A 27,240-nucleotide genomic window follows, 5' to 3' on the forward strand; every position below is an offset into this window, starting at 1 on the left:
GGCCCCCTCCCTCCTCCCCCCCCCGTTATTTCTTCTTGGGGAAGAAGCTGAAGCGCTTCTCCTTGTCCCGTCGGGGCTCAGGGGGGGCGTGGGGTGGGGGCAGGCTGCGCGCCTTGGCCGGCAGGTTCTGACAGGAGGTGATGGCCATGTGCAGCCCCTGCAGCCACGTCTGCATCTCCTCCTGGAGGGGCATGGGGTTGTTGGCACCCCCATGGCCCTGGTGGTCGCCCCGCGGCTTGACCCGGAAGCGCCAAGACACCCATTGTCCCCTGGGCATCACCAGCCACCACAGTGTCCCACTGGGCACCTTTGTTCACCCCAGTGTCCCATGGCCATGCTATATCCCCCAGGGCACCGTGTCCCTCTTGGGTATTTCTAATCACCCCAATGTCTCATGGTCACTTTATGTCCCACTAGGCATCAGTGACCACCACCAAGTCCCACTTGGGCACCCTAAGTGTCCCCTTAGGCAGCACTGGCCAGCCCTTATTCCTTTGGGCCCCTCCAGCCACCCTGATGTCCCATGGCCTACCTGTGTCACCCACTGCCCCAGCATATTCCTCCACACACCTCTCATCACCCTCAAATCCCATGGCTGCCCTGTGTATCTCTGAGCACCACCGGCCACCACTATGTACCTCTACACACCTCTGATCACCCCAATACCCTCGCTACCACTAGCCAACACAATATTCCCTTGGATGTTACTAACCATCTTTTGTCCCCTTGAGTACTGTTGGCTACACCAATGTTCCATGGCCGCCCTAATGTCCCCTGAGGTGCTGCGGTCATGCCAAGATCCCTCTGGCCACCCTCCAGCCCCCTATGCACCACTGTGGAGACCCTTTACTTGCTTGGGCACCTCTGGCCACCTCAATGTCCCCTTGGCCACCCCAAAGACCCCCTTGTGCACCACCAGCCATTCTTTGTCCCCTTGGCCACCCCATGTCCCCAGGACACCCCTCACCTCATCCTTGCCATGGAAGAGCCACTCGCTGCCATTGCTGAGCCTGGGGGCAGAGCACAGCTGGTGGTGAGATATCTGCCACCCTGTGGTTCACCGCACCAATGCCATTCCATGACACAACCATGCCATATAGTGCCACAACCATGCTGTATATTGCCATAACCATGCTGTACCATGCCATAACCACATTGTACCATGCCATAACCACATTGTACCATACCTGAGCGCAAAGACGTGCTTCTTCTTCTTGTAGCCAGCAGCCACCTGGCAGCATGCGTTGCGCAGCCCCAGGGGCTCCTCACCCTGGCAGGGCACCCCCAGTGCCCGGCTCTTGGCATCCTTGAAGAAGGCAAGCTCCTCACCCCGCAGCACACAGTACCGCGTGCTCCACGACCTGTGGGCAGTTCTGTCACAACTGGGCCACCTCCACAGCCATGGGTGGCCACTGTGCTATGCCTACCTGTTAGATGCACGCTTGGTGGCTGCCTCAAGGTCGTGCTTGCGGCCCAGGTAGCCCTCCAGCTGAACGTGAGTGGGCTGGGCAGGCAATGTGGCCACCTCTTCCCGCGGTGCTATAGGCTCCTCCTTGGGCACTATCAGCTGTTGCAAAGCAACAGCCACGTCACTGACCATCCCCACTGCTGTCACCTCCCAGAAAGCCACCTCCCATGGGGACCTCCCCATTGTGCCATCCCCAGTGTGGACACGTGAAACACAGGTACCAATGTTGGGGATGGCCACCCCATGCTTGATGACGCATGGGAGCTGGCAGCCATTGGGAGCCACCACAGCATGGGACCTCTGAACACGGTGCCAATGCTTGGGAACAGTGGCACGCGGTGGATGGAATGCTCAGAGTGAGGCTTTGGGAAGAAGCATGGTTGGATCTGGAGCATGGCAATGCCATGGTCATCGTATCCTTCATATGGTGGTGGTCTCAGTCCTTTGCTGGAGATAGCAGCAGCGAGCAGCCACGTGGAGTGCCTGTGGTGTGTCCCACTAAAGGGGACAGGATACAGGAGGCTGTCCCCAGGTGACTGTCCCCAGGGAGGCAGGCAGAGAGATGGTGTCCCCAAGCTTGCAAGAAGCAGCCTTGTCCCAAATCAGGCAGACCCTGTTCCCAAGGAGCCAGAAGTTGTTCCCTAGCAGCAGAAGTAATCTTGTGTCCCAGTAGAAATTTGGGGATCCCTGTCCCCAGGAAAGTGATCTTGTCCCCACGGAGCCAGAAGATGTCCCCAGAGAGCCAGAAGATGTTCCCAAGCAGGGAGGAGAAGCAGAAGGGTTTGTTGTCCCCAAGCAGGCAGAACAATCAGAAAGCAAATCCTGTCCCCAAGCAGGCAGCAAGGAGCAGAGAGAGTGGCAGCGAGCATGAGGTGGCAGCACAGAGAGTGACAATGCCAGAGGGTGGCAGTGCCCTGTGGGGTGACGATGCCTTCTGGGGTGATGATGTCCAGTAGGGTGATGTCCCCATGGGGTGATGATGCCCCTTTCGGTGATAATGTTCCATAGGATGATGTCTTCCAGGATGACGTCCCCATGGGGATACAATGTCCCATAGGATGACATTACCATGGAGTGACGATGCAGCATAGGGCGATGACATCTTGCAGGGTAACATCCCCAGAGATTGGTGATGCCTCCAGGCACTGATGATGCCCCATACGGTGACATCCTTATGGGGTGACAATGCCTTGCAGATCAGTGATATGCCTTGGGGTGATGATGCCCATGGGGTGATATCCCCTTGGGGTGACCATGCTCCAAGGACACAGAGGGAGCCAACACAGGCACTTCCAACCAGGAGCACCATCACCACGTGCCCTTGTCCCCAAGAAGCCAGTTGTCCCTTCCAAGCCAGGACAGAGCCAGCTTGAAGAGCTAGGTGCCATGTGGTGGTGGCCATGCAGTGTCCCTGTGACTTGTGGGTTACTGCTGGGAAAAATGCCAGCAGGGATCTGTCTGCTCCAGAGCGTTTGGCTCTGCCTCTGCCCTGTGCAGCCATGGGTGCCAGCCTCTGCCAACCACCCTGAGCTCCACCCTGGGCTCCCATCCATGGGGACGCACTCTGGCAAAGGTACTGCCCTTGTGCCTGCTTGATGATTTGGGGTCATTCAAAATTTATTCAGTTCAATGCAAGCAACAGCCAAAGGGCTGGAGGTATGGGTTGTGTTTGTTCCTGCTGCAGGATGGGAGGGAGAGAGTACAGGGATGGGGACCAAGGGATATCTGGAGGGACTTGTCCAGGGGCAGCAGTTGGCACGGTGGGGCCATCGGGTCCCTGGTTCTGGGGAAGGAGAAAGCTAAAAGGCAGAACTGACCGGCTGGGGTCCATCGACAGCAGGTGGAGAGATTTCCTGAGAGATTTCCCCTTTCCTCTTCTCCTCCTCCTCCTCAGACCTGCAGCATGGAGATGGTGCTCAGCATTCCAATGGAGGTGGGAATAGAGGGAATCCCCAAAATCAGTACAGCATTGGATTTGGTAGTCAGGGGCATGAATCTGGGGCTATTGTGCTTTCTTCCAAGAATTAAAAGCCCCAGAAAGGAGTAAGGCTGTGGGTCAGCTGCTTTGCCTGCATTGCTTTTGCTCAGATAAAGTGTATTACTAAAAATTCCCTGCTTCAAGGGAAGGTGCTGCCATTTGGAGACATGGAACTACACCTCTTACCCTATCTGCAGCTCTGCATCCAGATCCAGATGATGTTCGGGAGCAGTGTCGTGCACCACATCCTTCTCCTGCAGTGTCCGCCCACCCATAAGCTCCAGCTGCCAGGGAAGGGGATATGGAAATCAGTAGGAATCCAGCCATGTCCTCTTGCCACCCAAAAGGCCACCACCTCACCGTCGTCAGCTTCCTCAGGGCAGCGATGCGCTCCTCCCACGTGGCTGTGGACTTCTCAAAGGCTTCGTGTCGTTTCAGCAACTTCTCCACTGCATCCACCGTCTGCCCATAGTCACTGCTGGCCAGGTATGGCTCCTGTGCCATCAGCCACGACTCAGCCACTGAGGCATCCCGGGAGAACTGACACACCTCCAGCACTGCGGGAAAGGGACAGCGTTCAGCACTCCAGCAGGGGGACCCCAAAAATCGCACGGCCCATCCAAACACCATCACCACACTCACACAGCTGCAGCCGATCCCACCGCTGCTGCCACATCTCCATCATGGCTTTCCTCTTGTCCAGCAGCTCCATCAGCTTTGCTTCGATCTGCAAGGGGTGGCTGTCATGAGGAGGTCCTTTCCTACTGTCTCCCCACCCCAAGAGGCTGTCACCCACCTCAGATGACTCCTGGGGTTTGCGCTGCTGCAGCTTCTTGCCTAGTTCAATGCAGGCAGCAAAGCTCTTGTCACGGGCATCTATCTCAGCGCGGATGCCTTGGTGGTACTTCATGAGCAGCTCCACCGAGGAAACGTCCCTGGGGGGAGAGGTTGGGAATGGAGATGTTGAGGATATGGAATTGTCAGGGGAATGGAAACACGAGGCATGGAGATCCTGGGGATACAGAATTGTCAAGGGGATGGAAGTGTTGAAGATGGAGCTGTTGGGAGTGACAGTGCTGGGAAAAGAGATTTTGTGGGTCAAAAATTTGAGGGGATGGAGAAGAGGAGCGAAGATGTTGGGGATGGAGGTATAGGAGGTTGAAGTTGGTTGGATGGAGATGTCAGGATGGAGATGTCAAGGGATGGAGATGTCAAGGGATGGAGATGTCAAGGGATGGAGACGTCAAGGGATGGAGACGTCAGAGGACAGATAGGTAGGGGAAGGAGATTTGGGGGAAGAGATGGAGATAAAGGATGGAGATGTTGGAAATGGTGGTGTTGAGAGTTGATGGAGATGTTGAGGTTGTGCCATACTGGCTAGCAGGGAAGTGGGACCCCCACTCATTTGCTCCTACCTGGGTTTCTCCTGTGTCTGGATCTGCCGCACAGTGTTCTCCATCCAGGAGAGCAGGTCACGCGCCATGCTGAAGAAGCGGAACTTGTCGGCTGTGTCCACCAGCTGTGCCCGGCGTCCGCTGCATGCTTCCAGCAGTGCCTGCAGCGCCCGTGCCACCTCCTGCTCCTGCTGCTGGATGCTGACTGCCTTCTCCCCAGCATAGGCAGTTTGCAGGCGAGCTGCCACCTCTCGAAACTGCTGCACCTGCCCCTCCAGCAGCTGGAGGTCACGCTCAAAAGCGCTGTGCATGCGATGGAAAGCCTCCACTGAACCCGAGTCATCGCCCAGGTCCTGGGGCAGCTCCTGGTGGCGGGCAGCAATGAGGGCCAGCAGCTCAGAGCCATCATAGAAGTACTTGTGCAGATCATAGGAGGTGGCCAGCAATTGCATGCGTGTGTCAATTAGCTCCAGGAGGTCAGCCCAACTCTCATTCAGTCCGTCTTTCCACTCAGCCATGGTGGCAGCCTCGGCGTGCCCCGCATCGATGAGGTCCTCGATGGTCAGGCTGACCTGGTCCACACGTTCCTGCCCTATGCTGCCTGTTTCCCGTGCAAATTCCCGAAACTTATCCCTCAGCATCTAAGGTGGGAAAGAAAAGATGGGTTCACCACCCAAAAATGACCCACTGTCATCATTTCCATCACCATCATCATCATCATCACTACCCTCTCTGATGAGATTATCAACATCATCTCCATCACCACAAATATCTCCATCATCATCTCCATCTCCACCACCATCACCATCTCCAATTCCAACTCCATGTTCAACTCAATCTCCACCACTGTCTCCATCTCCACTATCACCCATCACTTTCATCACCATCTCCTCCACCATCTCCATCACCACTACCACCATCACTATCTCTACCTCCATCACCACCATCACCATTTTCATCTTCATCACCAACTTCACCACCATGCGCATGCCAGTGGGCTCACCGTGACATGGTCCAGGTCCTGCCCCAGCTCCTGGGAGGAGGCTGCCACATCACGCTCAGCAATCCACTGCTCCAGGTCCTCCACCTCACGCTTCAGCTGGAAGAGGTGGCACATGTTCTCCAAGCGCCGCCGGCGCTCCTCGGCCGCCTCCTTCAGCCCCGCGTAATACTTGTCCACCTGGCCCTGCAGCCGGATGATCTGCTCCCTGTGTGGCCCCAGGCACACAGACATCTCAGTTTTCACCCAAACCTGCTGGTCTTGCCACGTCTCAGGGCTTATTTTCAGGAGGACCCCCCATAGATGGGCTCCCCACGTCCTTCCACTGCTACCACTCAGGGCAGTGGCTGTCACTGAAGTGCCATCTCATCCGGACACCGCAGCCATGGAGCTGTCCCCAGGATGGGGACATGCATGGTTACACTTACCCCTCAGGGTGGCCAGCAGAGAGCAGCTGCTGAGCCCTCCCTGCCAGCTCCTTGATGGTCTGCCCATAGTCCTCAATGGAGCGCTGCTGCCTCACGTGTCTCTTCAGCATCACCAAACCACTTTCCTCATCCTGCAGCAGGAAGGGCACCATGAAAAGTCAATATATGGCATGGCCAAGAGATGATGATCAGGATTCAACCCTAGTTCCCATCCTGCGGGATTGTCCCACCTCCCTCCAGCACAGAAGGAAGAAATGGTGGGCTCATCATGGCATAGTGTGGTATGCAATGGATGGCACAGAATGGTGTATAATGGCACGGAATGCAATGTAATGGCATGTAATGACACACAATGACATGTGATAGGGTAGTGTGTTGGGATGGGATGGCATATCATGGCATGTGTTAGTGTGTAAAGGCACACACAGCATGGGGTTGGATAGTGTAATTGCGTAGTATAGGATGCCATGGCATGGCATGAGATGGCATATAATGGCATCGGATGCTATGACATGGCAAAGCATGGCACGGCATGGGATGACTTTTGATGGCACAAGATGACCTGTAACAACATGGTGACGGTGTGGCATGGGATGATGTGTAATGGCATGCCATAGTGTGCCAATAACGGCAGTGCATGGGACAGCATGGACAGCACGCAGTAGCACAGCACGATATTCCATAAGACTGCAAATAATGGCACAGCATGGCATGGCATGAGTCTAGAGTCATCTAATGGTATAGGATAGTGTGTAATGGCATAGCATGGTGTGGGATGGCATGGCAGGGTGTGGACAGTATAGCATGGCATGGGATGGGGCATAATAACACAGGATAGCATGTAGGACATTGCATGGCACAGAGTCCCCAGAAGACATTGGCAAACAACGCGGAGTCACCCTCACCTTCGGCTTCTCCTCATCTCCCATGAAAAGCTCCTGCTCGCTGACCCACATCTCAGCCTCGCCAGCATCCAGGTAGTACTGTTGGGCCTCGCTGGCCTCCCGCAGCCTCTGCTGCCGAGCGGCCACTTCTTTCCTCAGTGCCTCCCACTGTGCCCGCAACTCCAGTGCCCTCTCTGCCAGCTCCGGGCAGGGTCCTTCAGCAGCCGCCTCACCACGCTCCAGCACCTCGGCCAGGCGGGGAGCATGGCCCTGCAGCTCCTTCTGAAGTGTCTGCAGTGGGACCAGGGTCTTACGGGCTGCCTGTGGTACCGCACAGCCACGGGTAGGACAGTGGGTGCCATGGCGGCATACTCACCTCATTCCTCTTGGCCAAACGCTGCACGCTCTGGAGGTTGGTGCCGTGCTCAGTTGACCTGGCCCATAGCATCCTCTCCTGCACCCATAACTGAGGACAAGAGCATCTGCTCAGCACTGTATGTCCCTAGCCCTGCAGCCCCCGCTGCACCATGTTGCTAACCATCTCGTCCTCCAGGTCCCTCCCCAGTTGGTACATAGCCTTGGAGGTTTCCAGCTCCTTCCTCTTCTTCCCCAGTGGCTTCAGCAGGTCAAGGAATCGCTGCTGGAGCTTCTCCTCCTGCCCATCGGGCTCTGGTGCGATCCCAGCAAGTGATGCTTTCAGCTCCACCAGTTCCTCCTGCCGTGCCTCCACCTGCTCCTCCAGCCGCTGGGAGGGGAACACCATCAGGTCCCATGTCTGAGGTCATACCTCATGCCAAAACACCCTATCCCCATGCCACGCACCGTCAGCTTCTTGAGCAGTAAGTTGGCCCCGGTAAGGTCCTTGGCACGCTCCGTGGTGCGCAGCTCGCCCTCTACCTGTCCCAGCCAGCGCTCCAGATCACTGTAGCTCTGGGCGTACAGCTCAGTGCGGTTGGCCTCGAAGAGCTGCTGGCCCTTCTCCCTGGCAGCGCCGTGTAGCCCATTCCACAGCGCCTGCAGCTCGTCCAGCCGCCGGCCCACCACTGCACCGTACTGTGGTTTGCAGCTCGCCAGCTCCATGCCCTCCTATTGGCACAGTGGGGAGCTCAGTGAGAACCACATCCTCAAGCCATGGCACATAGCCATCTTGACTCACCGGGACTCACCGCTTTGATCTTCTCCAGCCATGCCTCATTGGCTGCCAGCTCTGCCATAAAGGCTTGGTGCTTCTGCCACTTGCCATGCAGACCACGTGCATCTCCATAGGATGCATCCTGCACTGTTAGCATCTTCTCATCCACCCAAGCTGCAAGCTGTAGGCAGGGTGACTGTGTCATGGCTTGGCCATGGGCACCTCACTGTGCCACCAACCATGCTGCTCACCCACCTCTCGGCAGCTCTGCAGGAAACTTTGCAGCTTGTGGTTATCCTGCAGCAAGCCCACTGCCTCCTGTGCCTTAGCCACATTCACCTGGTGCCTGGCATGGGGACACGAGCACAGACATCACCCCACTGCCACACCACAGTGCTGCCCATCGGCCCCTTGCCCACTCACCGCTCCTGCAGGGCCTGGTTCTTCTCGCTGATCTTCTCAGAAAAGATGTTCCCCTCTGCCACAAGCTTGGAGCCAGTGGTCACCACACTAGGGACTTTTTCAGCGCTGCTCTCCATGGAGGCACGGAAATCCTCAAAGCGGCGCAGGGCAGCTGTGGAACCCTCCAGTGTGGGGGGTAGCTCCAGGTGGGCCAGCGTGTACTCCTAGAGGGCACAGGGGGTTCAGCATCCTATCAAGGTGCCATCAGTCCTCCCCTGTCATGGAGAGGGACACTGTGCCCATTGCGGCTCTCCACTGCAAGGACCCAACTCCAAGAGCATGGACCCAATCTCAAGAGCATGGTACAATCACACCCTGGATGCTTTCCACTGCTTGAACCCAACCCCAAATGCATGGCACAACCATGCTCTGGGTGCTCTCTGCTGCATGGATCCAAGCCTAAGAGCATGAACCCAACCACAAGAGTACGACATAACTGTGCCCTTAGTGGACTCCACCACACGAACCCAACCCCAGAACCATGGACCCAAACCCAAATGCATGCCACAACCATGCTGTGGGTGCTCTCTGCTGCATGGATCCAACCCCAAGAGCATGGCACCATCATGCCGTGAGTGCTCTCCATCACATTGACCCAACCTTAAGTACATGACACAACCATGCCCTGAGTGTGGATCCAACTTCAAGCACACAAACCTAACTGCAAGAGCATGGCACAGCTGTGCCCTGGGTGCTCTCTCACACATACCCACATCCCTCACCCACCTGGTTGGCAAGGAGAATCTCAGCCTGTTTGGCATCACGCAGGAACTCCTGGAAGCCCAAGCACTGGGCAAGGAAGCACTGCCGGGCATCCCACATCTTGTGCAGGGCTCCCCAGCCTGCCTCCACACCCCGCAGCCGCTCCCGCAGCTGCTCATACTCTGGGTCCTCCTGATTGCTTGTCACCCGCTTGCCTGCCTCCAGCAGCGCCGTGAAGGCAGCTGCATGCCCCTCAGCATCCTCATGGGCAGCTGCATGCTTCCGCAGCATCTCTTCTGCCTCACCCAGCGAAGTCGGCACCTCTTCGGTGGCTGCCACAGCTTTCTGTGCTCTAAAGAGCCACGCTTGGAAGTCATCCAGGTCCTGCAGGAAACTCTGCAGCTGCCCCACTTCTCCCAGCGCAGCTGCTCGGTCCCGCAGGGCACCCTGCAGCCCGTCCATGGCATCCTGTGCCCCTGCCAGCCGCCCTGCCGTGTCCTCAGCCAACTCAGGGCGCTCCTGGGCCAGGAGGTCGGCTTGCGGACGCAGGGCATCCAGGCGGCTCTCGGCCGCTGTCAGCTCACGTTCAATGCCATACAGCTTGCGCTGGGTGGCCAGGACGCCAGCCAGGTCATGGCCAAGCTCCCTCGTGGACTCCACCACCCGCGTCTTGCTCAGCAGCCAGGCACGTGTCTCCTCACACTCCAGTTGGAAGCTGAGCAAGTTGAGTGCCGAGCCCACTGCTGCACGCCGCTGGGACACCAGCTCCCGAAAATGGTCCCACCTGCATGGCCACGAGGGTCAAGGTGGGGGGAATGGTGGGGTGAAGTGCCCTTGCTGCTAAGGACCTACCTCTCGTTGAGCTGCTGCTGGCACTGCCGGACCTGTGGGCTGTGTGGGTGGCCGCTCTCCAGCAGACCGTCAGCTGAGCGGTTGACAGCGTCAATTTGAGAAGCCACGCCAGCCATTTTCTGCTCCAGCCCATCCAGCCTGTGGGAAATCAGGCTGAGAATGGGCTGCATCTTGTGACACTGTGCTAAGAACTAGCCAGAGCTCATTCATGGGGCTGAGAACTGGCTGCAGACTGAGACACTGTGCTGAGGACTGCTCAGAGCTTGTGACATCGGGCTATGAATTGACCAAATCTCATGGCACTAGGCTGAGAACTGGTCAGACCTCATGACATCAAGCTGAGAACTGGCTAGCACTCATGACACCAGACTGAGAACTGGCCATATCTCTTGACACTGGGCTGAGTACGAGTGAGAACTCATGGCACTAGGCTGAGAACTGGCCAGAGCTCATGATAGCAAGTGGCAGCTCACCCCTACCCTACCTGTGCTTCACCACATCCAGCTCCTCCAGCGTGTTGGGCACCTCCAGCTTCTCCAGCCACCGCTCCTTGGCACCCATCCAGAGCTGGCAGGCTTCACTCTCTCCAAAAACAGTGTAGAGGTTGAGGGCATCCTGCAGCCTTCGGCCACGCGTCTTGGCCAGCATGCTCACCTCGTGGTGCAGCTCCTGCAACGCTGCCAGGCGGTTGTGTGCCTCGGGGCCAGCCCGCAGCTCTGGTGGGAAGCCCTCTGCTTGGTGACCCAAGCGTTCCAGGAGCTGCTGGGCAGCCATCAGCTCCTCCAGCAGCTCCTGGTGATCCCGCAGCAGTGCCTGTGTGTGGACTTCATCGTGACCCAGCTCCTCGCTGGCCGCTCGCTGCCGAGCCTCTGCCAGAACCTCTGCCAGCTCTTCAGCCTCTGCCTGGAACTGGAAGAAGCCCTCGGCCTCCCGCAGCCCACGGCGGCGGAAGGTCACCAGCTCCTGCAGCTGGTCCCACAGTACCCGCACGGCAGCTGCCCGGTCCCGCAGCCGCCCAGCGTCACGCCCTGCTGCTGCCAGCTGCTCAGCCATCACCAGTGCCTTCTCCAGTCGGGCTCCCTGTGCCTCCAGCTCAGCCTCCAGTGCAGTGTGACGGCGTCGTAGCAGCAGCACACCCACCAGGTCTTTGCCATAGTCCAGCGCTGAGTAGATATGCTCCTGTTCCTTGATCCAGCTCTCTGCCTCGTCCAGCTCCTGCAGACACTGCCAGACAGCCCGGGACTGCTCCAGCAGGGCTTTACGCCTCGCTGCCAGTGCCTGCAGCTCCTGCCGGCACATCTCCAGGTGGTTCACACGGTCTCGGATCACTCTGGGGTCACAAGGACGGTAGCCTGGCCAGGGAGCAGCAGAGGCATGCATTAGTGGGGCTCCTAGGGTGTGCTGCAGGAAGCATCCTGGTTCACTCAACCCCAAAGACGCTTGTGCATGCATCTCTGGAGCAACTCTAGCTTTGGAAGACTCAGCTATTAGAACACTCAAAAATTGAAGAACCTTGGAGCACCCAAACACTGGAGTACCCACCCTTGGAGAACTCAACTCTTTGACTGCCCATCCCTTGGAGTGCCAATCAGTAGAAACATTTGGAGCACCCATTTCTGGAGCAACCCTACCTCTGTGGGACCCAAACCCTTGAGCACTCTCCTTTTGAATGCCAAACCATTGGAGAATCCTGCCATTAGAGATCCTTGGAGTGTCCAATCATTGGAGCATCCACCCTTGGAAAATCCAACACTGGTGCAGCCAATGCTTGGAGCGCCCCACCACTGGAGACACTTGGAGCAATCGTGCCTGGAGCAATCTTGCCTTTGCAACACCCAACCACGGAGCATCTACCCTTAGAAAATCCAACAGTTAGAGTACCCAACCACTGGAGACCCTTGGAGAACCTTTGGAGAACCTTTGGAGAACCTTTTGGAGAACCCAACCCTTAGAAACGCTCAGGAAACACAACCCTGATGCACCTAACCCACAGAGTGCCCAAGGGTTGGCCCTTGGAACCCCCAAAACTTTGGAGCATCCAACCCCTGGAGCATCCCCAACCCCTTGGAGCACACCTACCCTCAGCATCGGTAAATCGGAGGGCAGCAGCGCTGATGGCCCGCACCTTCTCTGCCTGCAGGGCCATGTCACCTTCCAGCAGTCGGTGGGTCTCCAGAAGCTCCTCCACCTCAAGGAGGTGCTTCCCAGATTCGGACGAGGCCAGCTGCACCTGTGATATACCTGGAGGTCACCTGCAGGCTACGAGCAGGTGGTGAGCACTCCAGTACCAACATTATCTCTGTGATGCATTCACCCAAGACGGATGCATCTCCTGCACCCATCACTTCCTGGCATAACGTGGGGCTGGTAGCTGCATCCTCCAAGCACCACATCTTTCTCCAGAACCCAAACACCCCATAACCACCTTTGAGTACTCAAGAAGCCCCACTGATCCCCTGTGTGGTGGGACCAAGGCACCGTACTCATGCTGACTCCGAATCTCTTGCATCTACCTGCAGCTCACCTTGACCTCATCCATCCAGTTGATGCTGTGCAGCATCTCCTGAAAGAGGTGCTGAAGGGTGAGGTTCATCTCAAGGCGCTGGCGCCGGTTGCGCAGCAGCTCCTGGAGCTGCTCCCAGAGCCTCAGGATGTTGTCCTTGCGCCCCCTGATGCGTTTGATATCGTGGTAGCCCTCCCTCTCCAGCTCCCTCGCCACTGCATCAATGGCCTGCACCCGTTCCTTGTAGGCAGCTGTGTCTGTCTCAATGGCCTCGTGTTTCTTCTTGGCTGCCTCCACCGCTGTCAGGTCTTGGCCAAAGTTATCCTGCTGGGAGCAAAGCCAGCAGTGAGGCAATGTCGGGGTGCCCCAATCCCCACAGTGGTGCTTGCTGGCCCCACCTGTGCCACCAGGCGTTGGTTCTCACTCAGCCAGGCCTCCCGCATGGCTGCTTTGCGATCAAAGCGCCGTGCCAGCTGCTCCAGCTTCTCCTGCCGGATGAGCTCATTGCGCAGCGCCAACTCCCGCTCATGCTCTGCTTTCTCCAGCTTCTCCCACGCCTGGGAAAAGGCAGAGTTGGGTGGTGGGACACATGTTCTGCGTCCCACTGACCATGGCTTGCTCTGCTGGTGAGCCCCAGTGTGCTACGAGAATGGGGGAATATCAATGCGGAAACCCCATCTGCTCCTACATGGACCCACGCTGCACTGCATTGATGGACTTAATCCAACCCAAGATGGACCCAATCCACCTTAGGATGAAGCCCAAGTGTTCCAAGACCTTAACTGCCCCAAAGGTAGACCCAACTTCAACTCAACCTGCTCCAGGAGGAAACCCAAATGACCTAAGTTCTTAATTAAGAATTAGCTCCAAGATGATCCTAACCCGCCCCAAGATAGGCCCACACTGTTTCAAGATGAAGCCCAAATTCCCCAGGACCTGGACAACTCCAATATGGATACAACCTGCCCCAACATGGACCCAAAATACCCCAGGACCTAACTGCTCCAGGGTGGACCCAACTTGACCCAGCTGCACCCAGGATGGATACAACCTGCAACAAGGTGGACCTCACCTGGCCCAAGAGTCTAAATGCTATAGGATGGACTGAAAATGCCCCAGAATGGACACAATATGCCCCAAGACCAAGACCAAATGCCCCAATACTTGAACTGCTCCAACACAGACCCAATCTACCCCAAAATCTGAAATACCCTCAGATGGACCTAAACTACCCCAAATTCACACATGCCACGATGGACCCAACCTACCCCAAGGTGGACACAACCAGACTCAAGGGCCTAAATTACCCCCCAGTGGACCCAATACACCATGTGCCTCCATACCCGGTTGATGTCACAGACCAGACGCCCCTCTTGTGGTGTGTAGACACGCTGGTTGTTGGCTCGCATCCGAGACTGGATGGTGAACAGCAGCACCTCCAGGTTGCCCTTCTCCTGAAACCTGACCCAGCGAGAGCTCAGCCTGTGGCATCCACACGTGCTCAACATGGGCAGAAGGTGTGGGGAGAAATGCTTACTTGGGTGGCTTCTCCACCGTGCGGTAGGTGCTGAAGGCCTGCAGCTGGTGCTGCACACCAGCCAGCGAGTTGGCGAAGCTGCGGCTGTTGAGGGAGACAATGGTCTGCTCGATCCAGGTGAGCAGGTTGGAGGCCAAGCCCCCATAGCCATCGATCATCCGCTTGGTTTCCTTGGCATGCTCAATGACCTATGGCACAGCCAGAGGTGAGCATGGGGCATCCTGGCACTCACCAGTGCCATGCCATGCCATGCCATCCCAATTCATCACCATTCTGACCTTGCCCAGCCTCCTGCCCTTCACTTCCAGTTTCTTCATCTCGGAGAAGTAATGGTAGAAGGCCACCACGTAGGTGATGATGGACTTCTCATCAGGGTTCTCTGTGAACACATCTGTGCAGTGGCAGAGAGGTGTCAGCCCCAACCAGCACAATAGGGTGCCACTATCCCACAGTGTTGATGGGCCCCCACATTCACATCCCACCCAGAGCCACCTCTGGGGTTGTTCCACCTCTATCCCTCTATCGGTATGTCCAAAGGTGGGGGGAAAATGAGGCAGAGGGACTTACCTTCAGGGTCAAGGAGCGGGGTAATGCCCAGGTGCCGCTCGGCCACACTGAAGGCATGCTCCAGATTGTGCCGGGCATTGGACTTGGTCAGAGTTTTGAAGTCAAACAGCTCAGGCCTGGGGACAGAGAGCACAGAGACACGTTGACACAGCTGATACTGCTGACACTGTACCTATGCCAGTGGCTGTGCCATGTACCTGTGCTTGTGGATGAGGGCGTTGAAGGCCAGTCCGTCCTTCCAGCTGGAGGTGAAGTTGGTGACATTCACGTGGGGGTAGCTACGGCGAGGACAACAGAGTGTCACCATCACCCTCTGTGCAGCCCTGGGCCCCAAAGCCACTCACTCCACCTCCACCTACCCTGCTGTCTTCATTTGGCACCAGAGCAGCAGTGCATCCCTGGGCGAGCGTGTCTCTGGACCCTCCTTCATCTCCTTGATGACATCTTGCACCTGTGGGAGAGATTGATAACCCAAGATGGTAGAGAATGGCTCCTGCTGGGGCACTGAGTCTGTGAGTGCCACCTGCCCATGGTACCTGGAAGCGGAGGATGATGGTCCAGATGAGGCCGAGGATGAGGCGATGGTTGCCATCCACAATGTCATGGGAGCCCATGTTCTCCAGGTGCACCTGCTTCTCCTTCAGGAACTGCAATGCCTTGTCCACGTTCTCCAGGCAGTGGATGCGCATCCGGCCCTTGGTGGGCTTGGGCTGGGACACGATAGCACTCAGTGTCCTGCCCTTACTGCCTGGCATGCCCTGCCCTGCCCAGGGACACCCCACTGCCATGCCCAACAGTCATGGTACAGTACAAGGGGTGGCTTGGCATGGCATGCTATGGCACAGGATGGCACGGGATGATAGCACAGCAGGGAATGAAACATCGTGGTATGGAATGACATGGCATGAGATGGCACAGCATGGGTTGGCAGGGCATAGAATGGCATGGTACAGCATAAGATGGGATAGCAAGGGACAGCGTGGCATGGGATTATACAGCACAGAACAGCACGGGATAGTATGGAAGAATATGGCATGGCATAGGATGGCATGGCATAGGATGGCATGGCATGGAGGGGCATAGAATGGCACAAGGTATGGGATGACAGGGAAAGGTATAGCACAGGACAGCATGGCATGGGATGGTATATCATAGAGTGAGATGGCACTAGATGGCACAGGATGGGATGGCGTGGGATGGGATAGCATGAGACAGCATAGCATGGCATGGCAAGGGATAGTATAGGATGGCACGGGATGTGATAGAGTGGAATGGCACAAGATAGCACAGGAGGAAACAGATCAGTGTGGTATGGAATGGCATGGGACAGGATGGCATGGCACAGCATAACATTGCACACACAGCATGGGATGTCATGGCACATGGTGGCATGGGATGGAACAGCATGAGTTGAGATGGCATCATGCAGGTATGCAATGGCACAGCATGGCACATCACAGCACGGCACAGCACGGCATGAGATGGCACAGGATGGACCCCAGGGTTTCTATCTGGAGGACACTCATACCAGCATCTCTTTGGACAGCACCTCCAGCAGTTTGATGAGCATCCGCCCGTCCCGGAGGTCCAGGTAGAGGTCGGAGATGCGGCAGGTGACGCAAGCCAAGTGCAGGTTCACCCACTTGGTGAAGGTCTTCTTCTGCACTGCCTCCCGCTCATCTGCAAAAGGAGCAACCACAGTGACACCATCTCCAACTCACAGTGTCAGGGACTCCAGTGACCCAAACCCAGCCCCATACCTGCCAGCGCTTTGATGCGGGAGCGCTCAAAGAGTCGCGCTGAACTGTTGTCATTGTCCAACTCATCGTCGGAGGCATCCCAGTGGCTGTAGGACTGCTGCAGCTCCAGATGGTCATAGTCATTCTCAGAGGTCATGGTCCCGGTGTCCCGCAGCTCTGTGGCCAGCGGCTATGGGGAAAGGGCCCTCACTGGGTGATGTGGGCACAGGCATGACCACCCCGCTGTGCTATAGGATTTGCGGCTAAGACCTGCTGCTTAATCAGCTCAGCGGGATTTAGTGTTGCTCCCAGGTGTTTGGGTGCTCCCCACGGCTGTCACCTCATATGGGTCCCACAGCATCCATGGGTGGCACCCAAAGAGACTGGCACTGACCCACGCCTGCGCTGGAGGGGCCTTGGGCAGACAGCAGGCAACAGCTGCTGGTTAGGGGGGACGGGGAGGGGACGACCGCCCTCAGGGACATTTGAGCCACAGATAGGACTGGCCGGTATCTAAAAATGCTGCCAGCAGCTGCCGGCTGCCCTGGGGCCCCTGAAGGGTGTGGGGAGCCAGGCTGGGGACTGCCACCTCCAGCATTCAAAATCCTCACACCTTTGTGCTATGGGGTTTGCCCAGTTGGGACTCAGCACCTGTGGGGATGCATGGCACACTGAGATGTCCCCCATGGGGCGACCCCAGTGGCTGTGAGGGCTTTAGGGGGAAAACACCTGCGCATGGGGGGGGGTTATCAGGGCCAGCCAGGCTGGGCTGGGTGCTGTGCTGTGCCCTAATCTTAGTGATGCACATGTGAGTGGGGCTAGGGAGGGGTGTACATGCAGAGCGTGCGGGAGGAGAGCACACAGCATCCCAGCACCGTGCCAGACAGCACCCCAAAAACTCCAACTGTGGGGAATCCCAAATGTGGGAACCCTCTCACACGTGCTGCTGAGCAGTGCCACGTCTCTGCGCCTGCCATGCCAGTGGGCAGCCAGCATCCTCCTGCTCCTCCCCAATGCTGGCAAGGCCCCCAACGTGTCGTCAATGCACACTGGCAGCGTAGGGAGCGCCGACCCTTCAAATCTGCCTCTGCCACCACCAGGAAAACACAGAGCCCAGTGGGGTCACAGTGTAGGGCATCCCACTTGCCCCCTGCTGCCTTCCCGGTCTGCTGCTCGGTGCCGTGAATCAGCACTTCCCAGGGCTGGCACTGAGCTGCCACCACAGTGCCCATACTGTGCCCAGTGATCCTGCTGCTCGGTGCCCTGAGCCCCTGCCTCACTCTGTGGGTATCCTGGATACGGGTATGGGAGAACAGCAGTGTGTGGGATCCCATTCACCCCAAAAGAGTGAGTCTATGGGGAGCCAACACTCAGCATCACCCCAACTCTCCATGCCCAAAGTGGGTTCAGAGCACTGCTGTGGGTGGAGGGATGGCACTGTGTCCATCGCTGGTAGAGCATGGCACGGCACAGAAAGGAATGGCAAAGAATGGCATGGTACGGCACGGCACGGCATGGCACGGCACAGCTCCCCGGGGCCCCACAATGCCTGTCCCTGTCCCGCTGTCCCTGCAGTCGCCCGCCGGTGGCACACACACGTGCTGCCACGCTGCGTGCATTGCCAGCTATAAATAGGCCTGGACTCAGCCCCACTCTCTTTCTAGAGCGGGGGGCACCCACAACCCAGTAGAGCCATATGGGACCCCAAAACTCCACAGCAACATCCCACAGTGGGGCTGTTCACTGTGGCACCGAACCCAGCACAGCAGCAGTGAGCATGGAGAAAAACAATCCACTTTGAGCAAAATCAAACCCAAAGGATTGGGACACCCCGATCAGGGCATCTCAAATGGCAGCACCCCACGCTGGAACACCCTACACTGGGGCACCCCGCATCGGGACGCCCCACATCGGGACACCCCATGGCTGCATCCTCCCCCAAGGACACCGAGCGGAACCCCACTCCCCGTTGGGTGTCCCCAGGGCGCTCGCGGACATCCATCCCCACCGCCCCCTCGGTCGTCCCCCCGCCCCCCGGTGCCGCACTCACCTGCGCGGGGCGGCGGCGGTTGCGGGAGGGCGAAGGGCGGCGGATGCGGGTGCGGAGCGGGGCGGGGGGAGCGGAGCCGCCGGGCGCCGCGCTATAAATATCATTATCGGAGCGCGCAGGGACATTCCTGCCCAGGGCCCGGCGCTACCCGCCCCGATAGCCCCGCTCCCCCTCAGGGCCGGGCGGAGGCGGGCGGGGACGCGGTGCCGCCCCGCAATGCAGCACAGCGGCCCCCCCCGGCCAGCGCCGCCGGTACCGGGAGTGCCGGGAGGGTGGAGCGGGCTGGGAAGAGAGGGGATGAAGGGGGGTGAGGAACATTCCCAGTTAGTGATGGGTGACTCCAGCCGGTCCTAGGGCCCCCCAGTTAGGGCAAGGTGAGCCCCCAATAGCTTTGTGTGTCTCCCAGATAGTGCTAGCTGCCCCCAGTTGGTCCTAGTTACCACCCCATCCTCCCCATATGGCTGGGGAGTCCCAATTAATCCTATGATTCCCCCCAGTTAGCGCTGGGTGACATCCCCTATAGCACTGCCTACCCCCTCACTTAGCACTGGGTGCTCCGAAGTAGTGCTGGGTGCCCCTAACTAGTCTTAGATGAACCCCTCAGTTAGGGCTGCTCCCCCAATAGCCTTGGGAGTGCTGAGCGCCCCCAGGTGATGCTCGGTGACCCCACTTTGTCCTGAGTGACCCCAATTAACCACGTGTGGCTCCCCACTTAGCTCTGAGTGACACACATTGGCCTTAGGTTCCCCCAGGTGAGCGCTGGGTGCCCCTAACTAGCCCTAGGGGTCCACTCACTTAAAGTCAGATGCTCCCCCAGTGGCCTTCAGTGCCCCCTAAATTATTCCTGAGTGTCCCCCGTTAGTCCCGAGTGCCCCCCTGGGTGCTGGGTGAGCCTAACCAGTCCTAGGAGCCCCATAGTGCCAGCTATCCCTAATGGCAGCCCATAGCTCCGAGTGACCCCGTTACCCCTCATTAACTCAAACTGCCCCACTCAGCCCTGCGCGCTCGGGGAAGGGGGCGTGGTTACGCTTGGCCATACCTCCGTCAGCGCAAAACCCCGCCCCATACGCGGCGGAAGTCTCGCGAGAAGTGGCGTGATGTGTGGGGGCTGTGTGGGCACGGAATACCCCGAGCGGGTGGGTAGGCCGCGGCCGGGCTGGGGGGGCTGGGGAGCAGGAAAGCCTCGAAGCCCGGGGCCGAGCCGTGCGGTGTCCCCTCGTAGGGCACTACGTGCCTGGAGGGCGGCTCCTTCCTCCTTAACTTCGTGGGGTGCGCGCGGTGCGGCCGCCGGGACTTCGTACTGTTGGACAACCGCGCCGCCGGCCTGCACGGCGACGATGAGATCATCACCTACGACCGTGAGCGGGGGGGTCTGGTCTGGTGTGGGGGGCTCTGAAGGTGTCTGGAAGGGGGGTATGGAACTCCTGGCGGTTGCTTGGGGATTCGGTGGTTTTTGAGGGGGTGGGGATGTGTTGGGGGTCTGGTGCTTTAGGGTGGGTTTGCTTTGTGTGTGGGGAGGCGTTGCGGGGCCTCTGGGAGGGGGATTTGGGGCTCAAGACTGGTGTCTGAAGGGGGTAATTAGTGGGGTTTGGTACTGTAAAGAGAAGGGTGTTGGGAGGATGTATGGGGGATATTAGGGGCTGTGCAGGGAGTATTTAGGTACTGGGCTCGAGGGGGCATTGGGAGTCTGGTGCCTTAAAGGGGAAACTGGGGGGAGTCGAGCTTTGAGGGGGATATTGAGGGTTTGGGGCCTTATGGGGGGTGATTGCCCACTGAAGTGCTGGGAGGGATGGGAGAGGGTTGGTGCTCTGAGACCTACCCTGGGGATCAGGGGGCTCAGCACCCCAGGGTGGGGCTCTTGACCCATGTAAGGGCTGAGGTGGGTTCAGGGGTGAAGCCAAGGCTCCCCAGTGAGCACTATGCCAGATCTGGGCACATCCCCATCCCTGAAGGCCCTTACCTGGTCTCCTCTGCAGACCTGTGCAAGAACTGTCACCACCTGATTGCGCACCACGAGTACACCTTTAGCGTGGTGGACGACTACCAGGTACATTCTCCAGGGATCAGGGGGTTCTGCTGTGCCACACGGTCTCTCCCTAGCCCTGGGGGGTGCCCTCAGCCTTGCTAGTGCCCACCTACCCTCACAGCCATTGGAGGGAGCTGGAGGTGAGCAGCAACTTGGGGCCACCTGCAGCACTGGCACTGGTCCCGGTATCACAGGTGTACAGCTCAGCTCTGTGGCACACATGAAAGCAGCTACCCCACACTCCCCATCCCTCTTCCCTGGCTCATTGCCCATTCAGCAGCAAAGTGCTGGAAAATGGGCTCTGGGCAGCCAGTGGGGAGTCCTGGGGGGACGAAATGCAATCTGTTGTGATCTGATTGCAATCGGGGATCAGGTGTCAGCCACAGCTCAAGTTTCCATGGTGGTGGAGGGAGAGGATAGTGTGGCCTGAGCCCCCTTCCTGCACTGTGTTCTGCTCCAGGAGTACACCATGCTGTGCCTGCTATGCGGCCGCGCCGAGGACTCGGTCAGCATCCTGCCTGACGACCCACGTCAGATGACCCCACTCTTCTGAAGGCAGTTTGTAACCCTGGGTGGGGGGGGCTTCAGCCCTGACCTGAGACCGCTTTGTGCTGAAGAAAAGAAAGGGGAGGGCCCAGCCTGTCGGCACCCTGAAATGGTTCTGTGCAGCACAGCTGCCTGAGGAGTGTGAACAATAAAGGTGAATTTAGTACAGCTTAGAGCTGCATACAGGAGTACTCTGTGTTTGTTCCCCCCTTCTCCCCCTCCCCCCCAAAGCCCTTCTAGGGCTGTCGCCTCACTCTGCCTGCTGTGCCCCCCTTGGGGCACTCATTCCTGTTGTGGGCAGGGCAGGGTGGCACACCCTTACTGTGAGGCTGCAGAAATTGCTTCCACCTCCCTCCCTATAATGGGGCTGCCACCATGCTTGGCACCATTCCATTCTGCACAACTACTTCCTGCATCCCATGTGCTCGGTGTCTCAAAAACCAGGAAGGGGGACACAAACAGGGGGCTTGGATGCTGCCTCCACTTCATTTATTGCCGCCAGCCCCATCCCAGCAACCCCAGCCCTCCACCCCATCAGACCCCCTCCCCGTGGGGGTTTCAGAGGGGGCCATCACCTGGCAGAGGACGGGAGCTATCTGGGGAGGGGGGGCGTACAGCCCTACTTGGCCAGCTTGAGGAGGCGCTGGATATCAGGCTCTATCTGGGCAGTGGGCAGGCGAGGGCTGTAGCGACGGAAAGGTTCCCCCTCAGGCCCCACCAGGAACTTCTCAAAGTTCCAGGAGATGTCAGAGCGCCGCACAGGGCTCCACACCAGGAAGCGGGGTTCGGCCATCAGGTGGTCTGCCTCATCCACAGGGGCGGGCAGGTGGGCCTTCAGGTAGGCAAAGACGGGGTGGGTGTCCTTCCCGTTCACCTGGCACTTCTGGAACAGGGTGAAGTTGGGCTCGAAGCCACCCCCCGGCCGCACATGCTTGAGGCAGTTGAGGATCTCCTCGTTGGTGCCGTTCTCCTGGCAAGGGTATGAGGGGCTGAGCCGTGTCATCCACCACCCCGCATCCCCTCATTCCCGTGGGTTTACCTGGTAGCCGAACTGGTTGCAGGGGAAGCCCAGCACCACCAGCCGCCGTGGGTAGCGTGCCTGCAGCTGGTTGAGCTGGGTGTAGTCCCGCACCGTGGTGCCTCAGAGTGACGCCACGTTCTCGATGAGGACCACCCGCCCGCGGAAGATGTTGAAGTCCACCTTCTCCCCCTGCAAGGAGGTGGCGCTGAGGTCGTAGAAGGACTTGGCGATGGGGACGCTCATGGCTGCAGGTGATGATGTGCTCTGCCGCCTGCCTGCCCGCCTTAAAGGCTGCCCTGTGCCCACGTGACAGCATCCACGCTGTGACTGGGTGGAAAGCAGAGCCAGCCCACCTGCTGGCACCTGCCCAGGGACAGGGCAGGGAAAGGCCAGGGCAGCGCCACCGGCTTCAATTATTGATGTGGCTGCCACAGCATGGAGCTAGAAGCAGCCGGGGGGGGGTGGATGTGTGGGTGGGTGCAGGGTGCTGGCTGTGTGTGCCCCCACATTGTCCCTAGCGCACAGCCATCCCAGTGCCCACCACCATCCTGATGCCCACATATCCCATCACCATCCCAGTGCCAGCCATAATCCTGCTGCCTACGTGTCATCCTTCTGGTACCCATGTCCAATGCTGTCCCATTGCCTGTGACTATCCTAATGCCCACAGCCACCGCTGTTCTGATGTCAGCTTGTCCCAGTGCCCATCATAATTCCAATGCTCACTCATCCCAGGAAGTGACAGTGTCCTAAAACACACCTGCCCTGGTGCCCACTGTTGCATTGTCCATAACCACCCTAATAACCACAAGTGCCAGTGGCCATCATTCTGTTGCCAACCCATCCCAGTGACCACCACTGTCCCAATGCTCCCCCCATCCCACTGCCAACCATCATTCTGATGCTCACATATGTCAGCACTCATCACCATCCTAGTGTCCATCAGTTTCAATAAACAACAGCATCCTAATGCCCAAATATCCAGGTGTCTGCCACCACCCCAGTGCACAACCCGTCCCAGAGCCCATGACCATCCTAATGCACATATGCCCCATAAACCATCACCCTTCTAATGTCATTCCATCCCAGTGCCCACCATAATCTCAGTGTCTGCACGTGCTAGTGCCTATCACCATCCTAATGCCCACCCATCCCAGTAAGCAACCCAATGCCCACCATCCTGATGCCCACCACCAACCCACTGCCCACCCAACCATGTGCTCACCGCCACCCTGATACCAACATGTTCCAGTGCCCACCTCTCCCCTGATGCCCACCACCATCCCATTGCCCCTCCATCCTGGCACCTATGATCATCCTAATGCCCGCACTTCCCACCACCATCCATCCATTTCTCACCCATCCCAGTGCCCACTGCTTGGTGCCTATGGCCTCGTTACTGCTGCATCTCCACAACCCTATTCCCATCCTGGGAAAGGGGACACTGGTGGGTTCCCTCCATTATTCATCACTGCTCGAGTTGCTGCAGTGCCGGGGATGCCACGGTGGCACCGCCAGGTGACACCGTTCCCGGTGAAGGGGCTTCAGTATCTCCTTTATTGTGGAAACAGTGTGCAAAACAGGGTTGCAGGGTGTGCCAGTAGTGCCTGGGACCCCCCCAAACACCAAGGGCTGCGGTGGAGTGGGGTAAGTCCCCGTTCCTTCTGTCCTCCCACCATGCCCCCTCTGTAGCAGGACTGGGAGAGGCCAGGCTTCAACACCAGCAGTTTTTGGGGTTGTCATGCCCCCCTGGGGTCTGCTGCTCATCCTCCTCCAGCTGGGTCAGCTCAGGGGGGGCCGTGGCAGTGCGCAACCCCTCCAGCTCCTTGCGGTGTGCCTGCAGCACCAGCTCCGTCAGTCGGGTGAAGGACTGTGGGGAAATGGGGTCAGCCTTTGGGATGGGGTGGGAGGCACCCGCCTTCAGCCCCACACACCTCCTTTATGTTCAGGTTGCTGCAGGCACTGGTCTCATAGAAGTCCATTCCATACTCCCGGGCAAGCTGCGAGGCAAAGGGCTCAGCGGTGCCGATAGAATTTTGGGGTGAGGGGTCACCCCCCCATTTCTCAACATCATGGGGCAGACAGATGGTCCCATGGGGTGCACAGTCTATGACCATGCATTGGAGTGTGGGGCAATGGACATTTTAGGGGAGGCTGGAGGTGGGGGTGCATTTGGAGGGAGATCTTGGGTGATGCTGGGGGGGAAGCACAGGGGGATGCTCGGGGTGCAGGAGGCACCGGGGGGGGGTCCTGGTGCCCTGGGGGGACCCTGGCCACACAGGGGGTGCCACCCCACCAGCTCACCTGCAGCCCTTGCTCTTTGGCCACTTGCCTCTTGTGCTCCTCGTCTGCTTTGTTCCCAATGAGGATCTTCTGGACGCCGTCGGGTGCATACTAAGAAAAGGGATGGGGGAGGAGGGAGCACATCAGCACCTCTCACCTCACCTATAAACAAAAGGGACCCCCCTCTGAGCCCCCACCTCATCCACATCACTGGCCCACTTGACGATGTGCTGGTAGGAGCGCTCACTGCTGATGTCGTAGACCAGGAAAATGCCCTGCAGGAAAGGCACCAGGGAGGGGGGAGGGGGCAGCACTTTGACCTCCCCATGCCTCAGTTTCTCCCCCTCGTGCCTCTATTACCTGTGCCCGCCGGTAGTACTGCTTGGTGATGGTTTGGTACCGCTCCTGCCCTGCCGTGTCCCTGGGGGCATGGAGGGGGTTGGAGAGATCATTCCTTACCCCATGCCTCAGATGAACCCAGAGGGGGGGCACCATGGGGCGTGGCCCCCCCCAAGCACTCACCAGATCTGGATGCGCACCTTGATGCCATCCACCTCGATTGTCTTCATCTTGAAATCCACCCCTGCATGGGAGGAGGGCAGCTTTATCATCATTATTTTTTTCCTGGGGGGTGGGACTGTTCCGTGCTCCCTCCCTACATTCAGCTGAGACGAGAGATGCCCCCTCACAGACCCCTTCAGCCCTCCTGGCCCACAGCAAGCTGTGCTGTGCCACACTGAGCCCCCGCGGAGCTCCTTCCGCTGCCCTCCAATGCTCCCAGCACCGCAGCTCCCCGCTGCTCCCTGTCCCCAGCGCGGTGTCTCCCGGTGCCTCTGGTTTCCCCACTGTTTCCTGGTGCTGCGATGCCCCCAGTGCTCCCAGTTTCCCATTTTCCCATAGCTTCCATCTCCCCATTTTTCCAGTTCTCCCAGCTTCCGCTTCCCCAGTTTCCAGGTTCCCCGGTGCTCCCAGCCCCCAATTTCTCCTCTTCCTGATTCTCCCACCTCCCGGTGCTCCCAGTTTCCCATTTTCCCACTACCCATCGCTCCCGGTTTCCCATTCTCCTATCACTCCTAGCTCTCAGTGCCCCCGGTTTCCCGGTGCTCCCGGTTTCCCGGCACCGCGATGCTCCCAGTACCCTCGGTTTCCAGGTTCAGCGGTGTTCCCAGCTTCCGTTGCCCCCGCTTTTGCTCTGCTCCCAGCCCCCCCCCTACCCTCGCTTTCCCACTGCTTCCAGCTCCCGCTACCCTCCCGGTTTCCCGTCTCCCAGCTCCCACCCCCCGGCGCCGCGCATCCCCGGTGCAGGTACCGATGGTGGAGATGTGCGCCGGGTGGAACTCGCTGTCAGTGAAGCGGCACAGGAGGCACGTCTTACCCACGCCCGAGTCGCCGAGCAGCAGCAGGCGGAACAGCACGTCGTACTGCTTGGCCATGGCGGCCTCGCGCCGCCGCCGGGCCGGGGGAGGGGATCCTGCGGGATGGCACCGGGGCGGGGCGCGGGGATGCGCCGGGCACCGGGAGGGAGAGGCGGGAGGGATGGGGGGGGGAGGCAATGAGGGATGCACCATTGGGGTACGAGGTGGAGGCACGCACGGTTTTGGAGCGGGGGATGTAGGGGACGGAGAAGGGGACATTCAGGGATGTGCGATGGGATATTGGGAGTTGCCCCCTGGGTCTTTGGAAGGCATCATGGGGATACGCGGAGGGGTATGGGACAATGAAGAGTCGTGAAGATAATGGGGAGCAGGGGATGTGGGTGACAGATGAGGATGCAACAAGGGACAGAAAGGGATGCAGTGGGAGACACAAACAGGGACAATATGAGATGTCCTGGGGCACCGAGAGGCAGCAATGGGGTGTATGAAGTGGACCGTAGGACACTAATGGGAACACATGGAGTTGCAGCCAAGGCACTGGGAGGAACCACAGTGCATTAAGGGGGTACTGGGGACACACACACAGGTTTGGACCCAAGGGACATGGGTGACACCGCAGCAAATATCTGGGAATACACTGGGGGTCACCAGAAGGAGGTAGCATGCACCAGAGAGATGCAGGGGGCACACACACGGGCTTGGAGCAGGATATGTGGGTGACAGGGGGGGACACGGCAGGGAACACCCGGGGATGCACTTGAGGACACTAATGGGGCTACCAGGAAATGTCCTGTGACGCTGGGAGGTAGCATGGGGAGGAGCTGGGGGATATGGGACAAGGAGGGGGATGTGTGTTTGGAGCGGGGGATGTGGGCAACAGCTGGGGATACAGCAGGGGACAGCATAGGGGTGCAACTGGGCGACGTTGGAGGGGACATTGGGGGACATTCTGGGTCACTGGGAAGATGCAGCAGGGGGCAAGGGGTGGGGACACGCATGGGTTTGGAGCGGGGAACGTGGGTGACAGAACGGGACATACCACAGGGCACTGGTGGGACAATGGGAGACGTCCGCAGGTCACTGGGAGGCCTCACCGAGTGGGGTGATGGGGTGGGGAAACCAGCCCGGGGAACACCCCCAGGGTAGGGGGTTTGCCTGTGCGGCCCGAGCGTCGCAGCGCCACGAGGTGACACCGCGGCCACACTGCGACACGGCGTCACGTGACCACACGACGCCAGCGCGCCGCCACGCAGCGCCGCCTGCCCCGGGGTGCTCGGGGCTTTAGAGCGGAG

The 27,240-nt window shown here is 58.7% G+C and overlaps 4 protein-coding genes across 7 annotated transcripts; 1 reads left to right on the forward strand and 3 right to left on the reverse strand.

Moving 5' to 3' along the window:
• Positions 1 to 24: 24 nt before the first annotated feature.
• Positions 25 to 19,721, reverse strand: SPTB (spectrin beta, erythrocytic). Of its 2 annotated transcripts, none has more exons than XM_085225986.1 (35): positions 18,697 to 19,721; positions 16,668 to 16,836; positions 16,436 to 16,587; positions 15,444 to 15,617; positions 15,267 to 15,358; positions 15,105 to 15,185; positions 14,908 to 15,023; positions 14,619 to 14,731; positions 14,341 to 14,528; positions 14,147 to 14,264; positions 13,202 to 13,360; positions 12,825 to 13,130; positions 12,380 to 12,530; positions 10,785 to 11,652; positions 10,301 to 10,438; positions 9,473 to 10,232; positions 8,708 to 8,910; positions 8,540 to 8,630; positions 8,319 to 8,465; positions 7,975 to 8,238; positions 7,691 to 7,897; positions 7,529 to 7,618; positions 7,174 to 7,443; positions 6,269 to 6,399; positions 5,844 to 6,048; positions 4,862 to 5,481; positions 4,243 to 4,381; positions 4,089 to 4,173; positions 3,807 to 4,003; positions 3,633 to 3,730; positions 3,286 to 3,364; positions 1,428 to 1,567; positions 1,188 to 1,361; positions 968 to 1,010; positions 25 to 181 (listed from the first exon to the last, which is right to left on the reverse strand). In XM_085225986.1, the coding sequence occupies exons 2-35, from the start codon at positions 16,801 to 16,803 to the stop codon at positions 26 to 28; spliced, it is 6,891 nt and encodes a 2,296-aa protein (XP_085082112.1). In that variant the 5' UTR covers positions 16,804 to 16,836; positions 18,697 to 19,721; the 3' UTR covers position 25. The 2 variants fall into 2 exon arrangements, with proteins under 2 accessions (XP_085082112.1, XP_085082113.1); XM_085225987.1 differs by having other exon boundaries at positions 12,825 to 13,127; positions 18,697 to 19,719.
• A 15-nt stretch (positions 19,722 to 19,736) lies between these two features.
• On the forward strand, positions 19,737 to 21,441 carry CHURC1 (churchill domain containing 1). Its single transcript, XM_010710800.3, has 4 exons — positions 19,737 to 19,832; positions 19,919 to 20,054; positions 20,673 to 20,743; positions 21,183 to 21,441. The coding sequence occupies exons 1-4, from the start codon at positions 19,794 to 19,796 to the stop codon at positions 21,273 to 21,275; spliced, it is 339 nt and encodes a 112-aa protein (XP_010709102.1). The 5' UTR covers positions 19,737 to 19,793; the 3' UTR covers positions 21,276 to 21,441.
• A 294-nt stretch (positions 21,442 to 21,735) lies between these two features.
• On the reverse strand, positions 21,736 to 22,599 carry GPX2 (glutathione peroxidase 2). The gene is made up of 2 exons (XM_010710801.4): positions 22,308 to 22,599; positions 21,736 to 22,238 (listed from the first exon to the last, which is right to left on the reverse strand). Exons 1-2 carry the CDS (start codon positions 22,530 to 22,532, stop codon positions 21,888 to 21,890), a joined length of 576 nt encoding a protein of 191 aa, XP_010709103.2. The 5' UTR covers positions 22,533 to 22,599; the 3' UTR covers positions 21,736 to 21,887.
• A 1,224-nt stretch (positions 22,600 to 23,823) lies between these two features.
• On the reverse strand, positions 23,824 to 27,165 carry RAB15 (RAB15, member RAS oncogene family). Of its 3 annotated transcripts, XM_085226091.1 has the most exons (8): positions 26,988 to 27,165; positions 25,882 to 26,043; positions 25,095 to 25,155; positions 24,933 to 24,993; positions 24,770 to 24,847; positions 24,594 to 24,683; positions 24,224 to 24,289; positions 23,824 to 24,159 (listed from the first exon to the last, which is right to left on the reverse strand). In XM_085226091.1, exons 2-8 carry the CDS (start codon positions 26,003 to 26,005, stop codon positions 24,004 to 24,006), a joined length of 636 nt encoding a protein of 211 aa, XP_085082217.1. In that variant the 5' UTR covers positions 26,006 to 26,043; positions 26,988 to 27,165; the 3' UTR covers positions 23,824 to 24,003. The 3 variants fall into 3 exon arrangements, with proteins under 3 accessions (XP_085082217.1, XP_085082216.1, XP_085082215.1); XM_085226090.1 differs by lacking the exon at positions 24,770 to 24,847 and having other exon boundaries at positions 26,988 to 27,118; XM_085226089.1 differs by lacking the exon at positions 24,224 to 24,289 and having other exon boundaries at positions 26,988 to 27,118.
• Between the last annotated feature and the right edge of the window lie 75 nt (positions 27,166 to 27,240).

This window comes from Meleagris gallopavo, chromosome 5 (assembly GCF_905368555.1).
Source record: "Meleagris gallopavo chromosome 5, MGAL_WU_HG_1.1, whole genome shotgun sequence".
NCBI classification, from domain to species: domain Eukaryota; kingdom Metazoa; phylum Chordata; class Aves; order Galliformes; family Phasianidae; genus Meleagris; species Meleagris gallopavo.